Here is a 13527-nt window from a genome sequence, read left to right on the forward strand (position 1 = left end):
ATGACCCTGGTGCCCACAGGTCTTCTGCAGCATGTGATGGCACATGTGGACCTTCCGGCTAACAATCCTTGATATATTTAAATGCACTTTAAATTCCAGCAGACTGTCATGAAAGAGCAGTTCAGAGTCTGAAACTGGCAATTGCCTTTGACACATCCATTTTTAAAGAAGCATAGCAGCCACAAATCCCAACTCTGACAGAGGGCTAAATATTAAAAATCATAGTATAGAATACACATTTTTAATTTTAATATTATTTTGCCCCAGAGTGATAAGTTTTTCACTGAAGTCTCCCAGACAATTCAGAGCTGATTTCAAGAGTGTATGTTTTTAAATGATGAAAAAGTTAGGATGAATAGAAAGTTAACAAGAAATCTCGAACAGAACTGTCTTGTGTGATAGATGGTAGATGAGAAACAATTACATATATTATGATAGAGTATGTTGATAATATGAATCTTTCCATTTGCAGGAATCTCTGTCATCAAAAAATACAAAATTGATTTCACCGATGGTCATTTCGCAGATGATTGATGAGAATAAATCAAAAGAAAATTGGTCCACTTTGCCTATGCAGTCCATGATCACCCAGCCCAGCGCTTATCACACGAAGCAATTTTTGGATAACCATGGTTCAGTCAACATTAACAGAGCATTTACAGTACTTCCCAGCAGATTAGAAATTCAGGCATCTTTAGATGACACCACGTCTCCATCGGACTATCCCGTCACAGAGGGAAAACGGTGTCAAAACCAGCAGAAAGGTTTTGCCTCCATCACTGTTACAGCCAGGCGTGTTGCTGCAGGCTCCAGCGACCCAGCACAGTGGAGCTGGGGCTGTGCAAGAACCCAACGCCGTGTCCCCCACCTCAAGCAAAGTCCCCGCTGCTCTCCGTCGCTGGCCTCCACCAGGCCACGCAAACCAAAATGTCTCTCTGTTAAAGATTTCTGAATCTTGCTCACAATTATGCAAAGAGCCACGAAAGCGGATTTTTGACTCTGGAAACAAGGAGAGCGGCGTGGGTCTTCAAAGTAGTGATGGGAGAGAGAAAGTACCACCTTCATTCATCTCCTGTGTCCACCTTCGGGTTTCTCAGCAGTGTCCAAATGCCATCTATTATTTAGACAAGTCGCTCAACGTATGCATTGACCAACCTCGAATCGAATGCCAAAAAATTCATAGAGCAGCGTTGTCCTTCAAGATAAATTGCAGTTCGTCCCGATTAACAGCAGATGGAGTAGATGGCATAGCTAATGGAGAGCCAATAGGGGAGATAGTTAAGACAAAGCTCCGAGGAGAAAACAAGACTCCACTCAGATCAAACTGGCGTGCAGACTTAACAGAAAATAGTGTAATTAAGAGAGAGACAACAAATGGAGGCTATTTGGGTTGTAAACACCCTTTGCAAAGTGTCTTTGTCTCTGAACTTCCAGTGTTTGTGGATATACCCAGAGGACCCAATAAGGTAGTAACGACAAAGAAAGATGATGATAAGCAATCTGGCAGCCATCACACTACATTTTCTCTCCAGCTTCCTAATTCAAGTGATGGGGCAGGTAAGGAATTTCCATAAACCTGTTCTGGTGGAGCAGAGGTTCAGGCTGGAACAGACCCACCACAATGATTTTATGTGAGCAGATAATAGTAATCTTTGCTTCTGCAAAGGCATGGGGAGTCAGAGCACAACCCAGACGTTTTCAGTTCCAGGACTACCGTGAATATATTTGCCATGCTATTGGTGCATGCTGCTCATCAGATGACAGAGAAAACTCTGCCTGTGTTTGCTGCATTAAACCTCTATTTTTAACCATTTATAACCGTAATTTATTTTCTTTTCTCCCAGCAGCATGCAAGCATTTAGCCCCTGAAAATAATTAGGTCTTTCTTTGTTTAAGGGCTGAATTTCAAGGTGTGGGATTAGGAAGGAGATGGCTGCACTGAGCTTGGTTTTGTGCTCCTCCCGATTAAAAATTAGGGTTTTTTTATTTCTAAATAAAAGTTTTCAGCTTTTATTTAGAAGGCTATATAGCAAGCCCTGGCCTTTATAACTAATGACTTCAGGTAAATGGTTTGCAAATCTTTAACACCTTTTTTTCAAACACCTCCAAGCATTTTGCAAATAGAAAATTTTCTTCGCTACGTTGCTCTCTGGGAAGGGAAAGGTACCGTGGGGATTGCTTCATGCCCACAGTGGTATGACTTCTGCTGCACTGGGCTGTAGCAGCTATTTTACAGTGCACTTGGATAACCATAGCTGAGTTTATTGACTCTCCAGGAAGGGAGCGTGGATGGGAAAAATGTCAATGAGTGAGTCTGTTTTTTACCAAAAACACTAAGGTTAAAACTTACCCCCCAAGTATCCTGTGACTCTGGGCTACATTTAATTGCAATTACCTTGTTCTTGTATGGCTTTTTGATCTAAAGGTCAGGATCTGAACATAAGCTACTTCCTAAGATTCATTTGTGCCTTATCTTCCCCGTGTGCAAATGGAAAAAAAAGAGAAAGATGAGAAGTTGCGTGCTGTCTCGTGGGCTGGACAAGGTCCAAAACCTGGGCTGCACCGTCCCTTTGCACCTCGCTGTTACTGCTGCACTCCTTTTCCCACGCCTGAGATCAGTGGGACTGCTCTTGCAGTCCTCAAGGTGCAAACAGCGAGAAGGTGCTGCTTTCTTCAGAGCCCTCCTGCATTAACCTTAAAGAAAATTCTGCTTTAACCTTAAAGAAAATTATCAACAGAGCCAAGATTTTCCATAGAGAAACCGCTGGTGTCAGTAATTCCAGAGTCAGGCCCTTAAATGAAAGCTGTGTGGGTCTGCAGGGTGAAGCACCCCTGGGGCTGGCAGCTGGAGGAAGCCTGAGATAAAATATTTTTTTATGGTTCTAAGTGTACTCCAGGCTGTCGGTTGTTGAAGGGGAGATGGCACAGTGGGGAGCAGGAGAGAGAAAAGGGCAACAAGTGCTAAAGCAAGGAAGAAATGTAAAAGGTGAGGGTTGGAGAGGACCTTCCACTGACTGACACCAGCAAATTAAGCGTTTTGGCTTTGGAGTTCATTGCATACCATCTTAATTTCAAATAACAATGTTCTCCTGGAGTTTCTATAGAAAGTACTATGCATTCAGGGCTTTGTTGAACATCTTCTAAGGTCTCTCTGTGATATACCACAGAAACAAGGATTAAAATAATATTGAGCCTTTTCTGGGCTGTGGTGGTCACGAAAGAATCACTTTTACCAGAAGTGTTTAGAAGTGAAATAAGACACTGCTCTTGGTTCCACAGTGTTATTAAAAAGAGGAAATAAGGGAGGTAACTAGCTGAGAAACACTGGTTTTTGAACAGTGATTTCCACCATTTGTGTACGCAAGAATATAGGTGTAAATAAACATGGGAAGTGTTACCTTTTTAACAGCTTCCACCTTTTGTGTAAGCAATAATGTAGAACATAAAGATATAGATTTCTCTTGATCAGACCCTTTGTAATATATAAGAAGGTGTTTATCAGCTTACTACAACTTTCCTGTGTTAAATTTCTACAAACAGCCAGAATAATGTTTCAAAACAAACGTCTGTCTCACCAGGATCCCCAAAGTAATGAGCTCTGGCGTAGCCGTCAGCTGTTAGAAGTGACAAATCATCAGAAACCCAGTTAAATGCCTGAGACATCCACACTGCTCGTTAGAGCGAAAGGAAAGCTGGGGAGGGACTTTTGACAAGGGCATGTAGTGATAGGACAAGGGGCAATGGCTTTAAACTGAAAGAGGGGAGATTTAGATGAGATCTAAGGAAGAAATTCTTTGCTCTGAGGGTGTTGAGGCACTGGAACAGGTTGCCCAGAGAAGCTGTAGATGCCCCATCCCTGGCAGTGTTCAAGGCCAGGTTGGATGGGGCTTTAGGCAACCTGCTGTAGTGGAGGGTGTCCCTGCCCATGGCAGGGGGGTTAGAGCTGGATGATCTTTGAAGTCCCTTCCAACCCAAACCATTCTGTGATTCTGTGATTTTAACCCGGGAGAAAATGAAAAAGTGAGTTCCCATCAGTTCCAAAAGCGGGTGAAGTGAAGGAGAGAAGTGATCTCTCAGGTCCAATACTCCATACTGATGCAAATCTGGTACAGTCCTACAGCCTGTTTTACGTTTTTTTTTTCCTAGCCTACTTTTAAATCGCTAAAGAAAACTGTAATGAGACACATTCGCCTTCCTGTATTTTGCTGTGGCACTTCTGTGTACACAACTCAAAATTACAAGACTTGTGTTGCAAGATGCTGCTTTAGAAGCACCACAAAACAACCACCCCATCTGCAAAGTCCTTTATACGATTATATTCCCAGTTCTTTTACGTTTTTTCCTCCAATGTTTGCTATCTCAGATCCATTCACGTTAAGCTTTGGTTTGCTATATGATATGCAATGAAATATTTGTGAAATAGATGATGAAAAAGAAGGAAGAACTCACAAAGAAGGGGCAGCAAACAATTTTTGATGCTGTTTTAATACTTTAACGTATTTATCTTAGGGATGAAGGAGCTGCGGAGAGCGCTTTGCCTGTCACAGTTCTGATGACCCAGGAAGTCTGGGTTTATATCAGTTTGCAGCTGTAGGCAATACCTTCCTGCCAGCAGAAATACAAGTGGTAATAACATCACCGTAGCAAAAAAAAAAAAAAAAAAGAAAAAGGAAAATTACTTTCAAGGCTGGACTTTTCTGTATGAAATCTGTAACTGTAGTTTCCAGGATGTATAGGCTGCTTTATTAGGGTCTGAAGTGGAATGAGCACCCAAATACTTCTCTGCTTTACAAGTACTGGGACCAAGTTTGCTGTTTCCTACAAGGTTGGTTGAATCGTGGCCTCTTGGAGTGTCTTTTTTCTGATTTTTCATGTGACTTCACTAAAGTAATGATGACTCTACTAATAGTATTACTCATACTATTTCTTGTTCAAATCCAAGTATTCAAGACTTGGCTTTACACGGAGCTGGATAACCTAATCTAAGGCCCTGCTTTCAGCAGGAGGTTGGTCCAGATAATCTCCACAGGTATATATTTCCACAACGTGCCACATATGAGAAGGATATTTTAGGCACATTAATGAAATGTAAATCTTGTGCCGTGCTCATGGATGGTAACTAAATTTAGAAATCCAAATCTCTCAGACTCAGCGTTCAAACCCATATTTCATGCAATAGCATCCCAAGGATGGAATATGATCTTGTGATTTCACCACTAGGACTGTATCTTCTACTGACCTCCGTTGCTTTGGGTATTTTACTTCCATTATCTGGCCAGAAGTTTGACTGTAAGTGCTGGAAAATCCATGTTATACATAGAGGTCAGACTTGAACTGTGGAAGGACATAGAGTTGTAGGACATCATTGTGTTTAATTTTAACGAGGCGGCCAACATTTAAGTCCCTTGGGCAGCTCAAGGAGTGTGTACCCGTTAATGTGAAATGACCCACTGAGAGCCACGCGACCCACCTCAGAGATACAACCAAGGGCAAGCCTGGGCCGAGCTCCATGAGGTCCTTGTCACAGGTGATCGATGTGCATCACCCTGCCTTGGGTCACAGCTGTTAACAAGCTGTCAGAACTTGCTAACTCTGCTTTTAAGTGAATGCTGCAATTTCCTTTACTGTCCGTAGCTGATGTCTCATCAATACAAGGTAAGTTAAAAATGAAAAGATTAGTCTTGTTTCTGCTGAAGACAGGAGCATTTTTAATCTTAATTTCTCACCTACCTTTCATGAAGAATGTATTCCACATGAATATCTAGTTTTCCATCCGTCTTTTACAATATATTACCTACTGGGCTCTGCTGAATTATTAAAAAGGGGCAAAAAGAAGAAAACGAGACAACTTCAAATTAATTTTGACCTTTTGATCAAACAATATCATCGCTTTACTGTGAAAGATTATAAATGCCAACATCTAAAATTTGTGCTTAAGCTTAGACAATAGTAAATGTCTTGATGCCTGAGTACCTTCACAAACGTCAGCTACGTTATAAACTGAAATAATTTCTGCTAACACCTCAACTTTTATAACCTCTAGACTTTGGTTTCTTTGTTGTCATGCCCAAGAGTGCTGTGCAGAATTACTCAGGAAGAACAGCTGAGGTAGAGAGAAATGTAAATCTGGTTTGGATGGTAGGTGCTGTGCTGGCTCCCGCAGCCCTACGTTGAGATACAGAAGATGTGGAGGATGTGCCAGGAGCGTGGGGGGAGATGGCGAAAAGGCATCTCCGTGAATCGCAGTCATACGGAAACTACCCACAAGTAGGGAAATCAGGATTATGAGGGTATACATGAGTCAGCAGTTGAAGGTGACCTGTGATGTGATGGTGGTGACCGTGGGCGTGAATGCGGATGGCAGTAAGTGTGGGCACTGGGAGCCAGCACAGGAGGTGCCCGGAGGGGCTGTGCTGCCACCATCCCTTCTCCTGCAGGATTCAGGAACGAAGCACTCAAGAAGGGGAGGAACCCATCGAAGTCAATGAGCAAGACAGGTCAGAGGGCTGCTATTGTAGTTGCTCGTACTTTTCCCCAAAGAGAATGGCAGGTGGCTTGAAAGTGTAATTTAATTAAAGCAACCCAAGAACAGTGAATGGGAAAAACTGAGATGGGATCTTTGCTTTGGGGTGCTGAATGGCCCCAGATGGTTATTGGCTTCTGTTTCCTTTCTGTTTTGAATTTTGTTTTGTGCTCTTGACATATAGATATGTCTATCTATATCTATACACACTTGTATGGCCATAAAATCAGAATAGCTGGTGCTGCGGGATTCCAATATGCTGTTACCTGCAAAGCAAAAAAATGTTTTCATTTTAAATACACATAGAAAAACCTTTGGTATGTGAAACCTTTGTATGCCAAGAAAATATTTGTAGGTCACCTTTAAAGTAATATATACTCACGGTCATCAGGATGGGCTAATGCAGGCAATCTTAATACTGCAGAATATTAATAGTATTTACTTTAAATTACTAAGTAATATTTGAAATATTGTGAATGAATGTGGCCTCTCTGGTGTTCTCACCTCAGCTTCTGTTTTGGGGAAAGTCACCACGCGATAACCAGAGTACAGGATTAGCGTGTGTGTGTGGAAATACATATATATACACAAGATATATTAGACAAAAGCTGTTCCTTAGAATATGGAATTTATTGTATAGAAACTTGAGTAGCTACAGCTGATGTTAATTAACTCTCCAGCCTGAGAATGTGCACAGCAGTAAGTAGTGATGGTGAAGACAGGAGAAATGTGAAATGTGGCACGGAGGATTTCACTTTAGCTTGCACCTGCTAAGCATGAGCAGCCAAATCTTCAGCTGATGTCAACCAATAGAAATATCAGCCTTCAGAGGGGTGACACTGATTTCTGACATCAGCCAAGAATCCGGCCGGGGACATTACTGACTTGGCGTTATGGACATAGCAGCCAGTGCCGACTTGTTAAGAACAAAGGACCACATGCCAAAAAGCCCATTAAAAGGAGCTCCTTTGATGTTTCACTTCATCTGGTATAAATTTAAAATGGAGGAGGTTGTCAATTTTCCTTAGTCTAGACGTTTTGTGTCCTTGGGTCCGTGTCACACTGCAATGTGACCTTTGTGTACTGCACGAGATGCTGAGAAACTGAGGACTCGTTCCTTACAGATGTTGTAAACTCAGTGAAGAATTGGCAGTACTCAGTTACGAGTGACTCTGGAAGAAGCTTCTAGCTTTCGAGGCAGATCCCAACCTGGGTGATGGGCAATAGAAGTTGTCTCTCCCTGTCTCGGAAGGGTTTAATTTGTTTTAAAAGGAAGGGGATACCTCCTCTCCTCTCGAAGACCCTTTTACATCTAGGGAGTACCAAGCTTTTGAGCTTTGCTCCTTACTTTAGATGCCTGCTGCCAGTTTTCCCATTATCTGGTGTGACAAAAGAAGGGATGATGACACTCAACGGGTGTAAGAGGAGAAGCAAGGGATCAGTGCAGAGGGATATTCATTCTTACTCCACTTATGTAGAAAAACTATGAGACTCAAAAGAATGAAGTGACCTTCTGCCCTGTCATATACATGCATAGGTACCACTGGAGGTCGCAGCCAACAGATGTAAGCAAGAGGGAGAGAAGATGGTCAAGACTGTGCAAGCCAAAGCCACCCCTAGGCTGATTTTCTACGACAACAGTGGTTATTGGGAGGCACTGTGGTGTCACAGTGACCCTGGCTGTGATTAGAACATTCATATTTTCCTATGGAGCTAATTTTTCTTTAGCAATTTCTCTGCAGTCTTAGGGAACAAGCAGCCATGGATGGTTGGGGGAGTGGATATTTTTGAGGTTTGTGTGGCGTTTTGTTTGTTTTTTTCCACTTATTTAAGGGCATGGCCATAAAACAATTTGGCTGGGGTTGAAAGAGCTCCCCACCTTCAAGAAGCATGCTCTTAGCTGATTAAAGGCTCTGTTTTATACTATGAGGGGTAGCAACGATCCTGTTGGATAGAAATGCCATCGTTTCCCTAGAAGGCAGAAGTATGTCTGTCTTGTTAACGATGTTACAGGCAGCATTTCTATGAGGGGAAACTGAGAAACTAGAATTATTTTCCCAAAGATGATCATATTGTCTGCTGAAGACCCAAATTAAAATTAGGCTCTCCTTGTTCTGTGAAAGTTAAGTTTGATTTTTCCGCCATTTTCCATCTTGTTCAGGGTGGACATTTCTATCTTGAGCTGTCAGAGTTGGTAAAAGTGTGAGACAATGTGAAGTGAAAGACTCTGGAGGGGGCAAGTCACTCGTTAGCACTCAGGGCAAGTGGTGGAGGACTGAATACTGGAATCATTAAAATAATGATTAAGAGAAAGAGATGGGCTATGCGGATTCAGTGACTGCATTATGCCACCAGAGTAAAAGGACTCATTTTCTCCTTATTCACACTTGGTTTAAACCAGGAACAACTCTTCTGCACTCTGTGAAATGAGCACTTGGCTCAGCCTAGCTGCGTAAATTATCAGAAAGAGCTGAACAACTAGGTGTCTTTGACATGATGAGAATACCAAGTGGTCGATACATTTCTTACCCTGCAAATCACCATTTGAATGTTCTGAATCATCCGGAATATTTTTTTTTTAAAGTCACACTGCATCAGATTACTCCTTGAGTCACTACAATAGTGCCTGATAGCTTCCAGCATGACATCCTTGAAATGCAAACATGGATGTCTAACTCTGAGATTTTTGTTATGCGGCTGTTACAGAGAATGTCTCAAAAGTACAGCAGCAAATTTCAAAATATTTTCAATAGCCATTTCCATGGTTCTTAACAATATGAGCAGAGATCCTCTCAGTCTGAGGACCAGTTTCCTGGGAGCGTTGGGTTTGTTAAGCACACGGCTTTGGAATAGCATGGCCAAAAAGGCATGATGATTCGAGGCGTGATCTAAGACTGATCATCTTCAATAAGAAAATAATTACCAGGTGCTTGACCAACCTCCAAATTATGAAAGCTTTAATGAAAAGGGAATATTTTTCCTTTCATCCTGCCCCAGCACATAGGAAGCAAGGGGAAAAACGTTAGCAAAATATACAAACGCTGTTCTCGACCAGATGGGTGTTGGGAACCCACTGGTGCAAGCAGTCAAATCGGATCACGTGGGTGGATTATTTCCTGACCACTAAAATATTCAGCAGCAATAAGACCCTCTCATGATTCAGAGTGTAAGATGATCTCCTGCAGGTGCCAGGCAGGAATGTTTCCTTTTGGTGGTGGAGACATTGCAAATTCTGCTCTTGTTCCACCAAGCCACTCTGGATGCAGTTGGAGTTGCTGTGTCACATCCTGTCCTGAGCAGGACCTTGCTACCCATTAGCTCCCTGAAATAAGTGGTGTTCTCTTATTTAATACCAAGAGAGAGGGTTGACTAATTATTCGTAAAGTGTTTGAGAAAATAAATTGGCAGTCACTGCAGAGGGTCTTATTGTTAGGTACCATTGATTAGCTGCGTTATGGGATTGTTTGCTCTGAAGCCAAGTGTTGGACTACACTAATTTTGCCAAAAGTCTTCTGTAAACAAGGCATTTCTTGGCATCAGGAGGCTTTTCCTACTTTGGACTGATGATAGGTTTGAAGCCTAATAGTTCTTAGGTACGCTTGATAAGCTTTCCCTTTTAAACGATTACAACTTTCTACGATCAAATATTAGCTTTTTGCAGAAAGCAAGCATCTTCCCTCTGAGAATGTGTCCGCAGCTGTCAACGTCATTTAAAAACAAAACACAAAAGAGCCAGCTAGGAAAAAAAAACAACCTTTTTTGTCAGAGAGAGTTTTTTTAATCTAGACTTTTAGCTTGAGGTGTTATTGATATAGCTGAGATAATTAAGCCTTATCCTCACCAGGCAGGGCTGTTTGAAGAAGCATTAGTATAGGCACAGTGACACGTTCATCAGGAGCAACAGCCTGACTGATTCTCTTGGTTCAAGCTTGCAAACTTGCCTCGTCTTTGGGTCTTGACAGTTCTGGGAATGGAGCTGAGGATGCAGCCCAGCCCTCTTTTTCAGGACCCAGTCCCAGATTTTTATTGAAAGGTAAATCCAAGACCTCATTAAGTGTTACGTTTTGATTAGGGAGCATAGCAAGAGCTACAATACTGTCAGGATTTTCTGCAATTTGGATAGTTTCCATAGATGGTAACTCTGAACAGTGGCTGACATTGCCTCTTGCAAAGGAGTCGTTTGACAATCATCAGAAGGCAGTTTGGGACCTAGGTCTCACTGTTGGTCAGCAGAATTTTTGGTAAAAACAACTGAATTTTGTAGCACTCCTGCTGACTGCAGCTTGTTGGCTGGTTAAAAGTGATGTCTTTTCCTCGGCAGTGATCTGAACAATAAATTATCCATCCTACCTTGACAAACGCTGAAATAACTAATAATATTGTCATTGCTCTCAATGTTTCCATTTTTCTGTGTTACCAGGCTGTTGAGATGATGCGGTCTGTTTGCTTATATCCAAGATTGTATGGCTCAGCTGTGGTAATACTTGATTCGTGACAGTAATTGAGTCATCGGTCTTTGTCGTCAGGAGGCTGGAGTCTTGGTTTGGATTACGGATTGCTGCTCCGGCAGCTCACGTGTGGGCTCTGTATGACCTACGCCTACACATGCCTGGGTCTAAATCTCGAAGAAGGTAGAAGTTCCTTACATTTAAGGAACATTAATTGCTGCTCTTCTCTGCTTGGGGTATTGGCAGCGTCAGCTCCCATCACGGAGGTCTGGGAGAGTTCAGCATCCCAGGGCATGGGGCTTTTATTAAATGGAAAAAAGAAACCCAGCAGGTGGTCTATAATGTAAAGCCTACCTACAGTGGTGATGTCTGATCTCATTAATGACACACAGTGAATCAACTCTGTGTGTCTCCTTCCCCAGCCGCCTCTTGTCAGGCTTGCTTGGTGGTCGTGGAGGATTTGTAGCTCTGCGTCCGTTAAAATGAGCTTTGGCCAATTTCAAAGAAGTACATTGTCATGAGTCGTCAAAAATCCACACTGAAGTGCTAGGAAGGGTGTTATATGAAAGTATGAAAAGCTGCATTATCCTGTTGTAAAGGGAAAAGGAGGAGAAAAAAGGTAACAACAATGGAAAAGTGTATGCTTGCCTGAATTGCCCATGTTTCAAGGAAAGGCAAGTTTAACCTGCTGTAATGCAGGGTCACTTCCTGTTAGCAAAACCCCCTGAAGGGAGAGGGAGGAAAATGTAAAAAGATACTTTACAGTAAAACAATATACTCATTTTACTCAGAGATCAAGGATTCTTTAAAAAAAAAAAGAGCTTTTGAAAACCTACCCCTGGTTTTATGGAATATTTTTAACTCCTCCAATATCATATGGTTTTCACTAAGTCGTTCTTTAAATATTGAACTGTTGTCTTTTTCTTTCTTGCATAGGGCAATAATGTCTTTTCTCCGAACGTAATTATAATTTTGTTCCTTAACTTTTTCTCCTATAAGCAGCTGAACTTTTACAACTAGGATCTATATTCACTGAATTTCATTAACGGAGTCGTTCAGCTTTCTGTTTCTTCGAGTTTTGTTCTCCTCTGTCTCCCAAAGCATTGCACTTGCATGTCTTTGTTCATTAGTTTTAAAGTCTTTCTTCAGCTGGGATAATAGAAAAAACATATATTGGTAGTCATCCAGTTGCAATTCTAGCTATTCTCAGAGGGGCATATATATTTCAAGTGTGGTGCGTGGGGATTTAGATATACAATTCCAGATAGTCTTAATGAGAGTAGCAGTCCTAATTCCCCACACAATATATTAAAAACGGATCCAGAACGTACAGAGTGAAACTCTGTGATCTTACCTTTAAGTACCTTTGCCTTTTTCTCTTTTCCTAAATATCATTTGCATCTGCATTCGTTAGTTAAGGTAATTGACAGCTGCTTTGAGGATGGGGGAGTTGATCTTTGGAGCCCAGGTCTGGTTTGCTTTGCTGTGTTTTCCTGGGGAAAATTGAAAAGTTAGTTCAAGAGGGCATCAGAGGAAGGAATTTACCAAATTGGCTCTCTTATTATTCTGATTGCCTTCGATGTTAGACAAGAACAAGGCACGGTTTTTTCTTGTTGCCTTAATTAACTACAACAAAAAAAATCCCCACCGTACTGTGAATCTAATAAGAATTAAGATTTAGTTATAATATCAGTACAAGATCTAAGGATGACACTTTTCATGCAGAGAGGATGCAGTGTTTTTATACTTGATTTTCATATAGAATCTTGCTTTTTAAAATTCTTTCTTAGACATCCTTTGTTGTCATAAAATGCTAAGAAGCAGCCAGCATCCTTTGTTTGTTTGTTTGTTTTGTTTTTTTTAATTTTAGACTCCATTCCTAGTTTTGTTCACGCCTTTCTTTTCTTTCTTTCCAATCCACATCTTTGTGGGAATCCCCAGACCTCATGGGCAGGATGCCACTGGTGGCATTTCTTTTGGCAGGGAAGGGGTGCAGTGCAGGAGGGAAGGCTGTCTCCATTGCACTATATGTAAGAAATTCCTGGGGCCTAATTCTCAGCTCTTGAAGGTCACTGTACTTACACTTGGAAGCCAATATCCACAAATAGCTAGTTGGTAGTTAGGAGTAAATGGAGTGTGAATACTCCAGGCAACTCTTCTTGCTTTGTTCAGACCCATATTCTAAGATGTTAGAGAGAAGTGACTTACAGATGCTCTGGTCTCCACGTTTTTTTTCTCCTACCTCGCAGCCCATCTTCAACACCCTGAGGATTCGTTCTGTAGTTTTGGATACCAATGCCTAGCAGCAGCAAATAGCCTCTCCTGGGGACAAAACAGTGTTCTTCTCAGTGGAGATGATGTTTGGCTTCACACACACACTTTTGCTGCACAGACTGTTTTTTGATAGGAAGGCAAATTATCTCCCGCTGTGATGCTGCCTGGGATGTGCAGAAACTCCTTTCCCCTTTCTTCTCTTCTCCTCTCTGCTTTCTACTGGCCAGAAAACTATTTTAATTTAAAAGATGATTTAAAAAGATAATCTGTTTTCCACTCAAG

General features: G+C 41.7%; 1 protein-coding gene across 1 annotated transcript in view; it reads left to right on the forward strand.

The window, feature by feature from the left end:
* Positions 1–13527, forward strand: part of C9H10orf90 (chromosome 9 C10orf90 homolog) — a 51958-nt gene that overhangs the window by 17822 nt on the left and 20609 nt on the right. Inside the window, 2 exon segments of the mRNA XM_086616794.1 lie at positions 473–826; positions 828–1557. Coding sequence (XP_086472920.1) covers positions 473–826; positions 828–1557 — 1084 coding nt within the window.

This window comes from Tauraco erythrolophus, chromosome 9 (assembly GCF_009769465.1).
Source record: "Tauraco erythrolophus isolate bTauEry1 chromosome 9, bTauEry1.pri, whole genome shotgun sequence".
NCBI lineage: Eukaryota > Metazoa > Chordata > Aves > Musophagiformes > Musophagidae > Tauraco > Tauraco erythrolophus.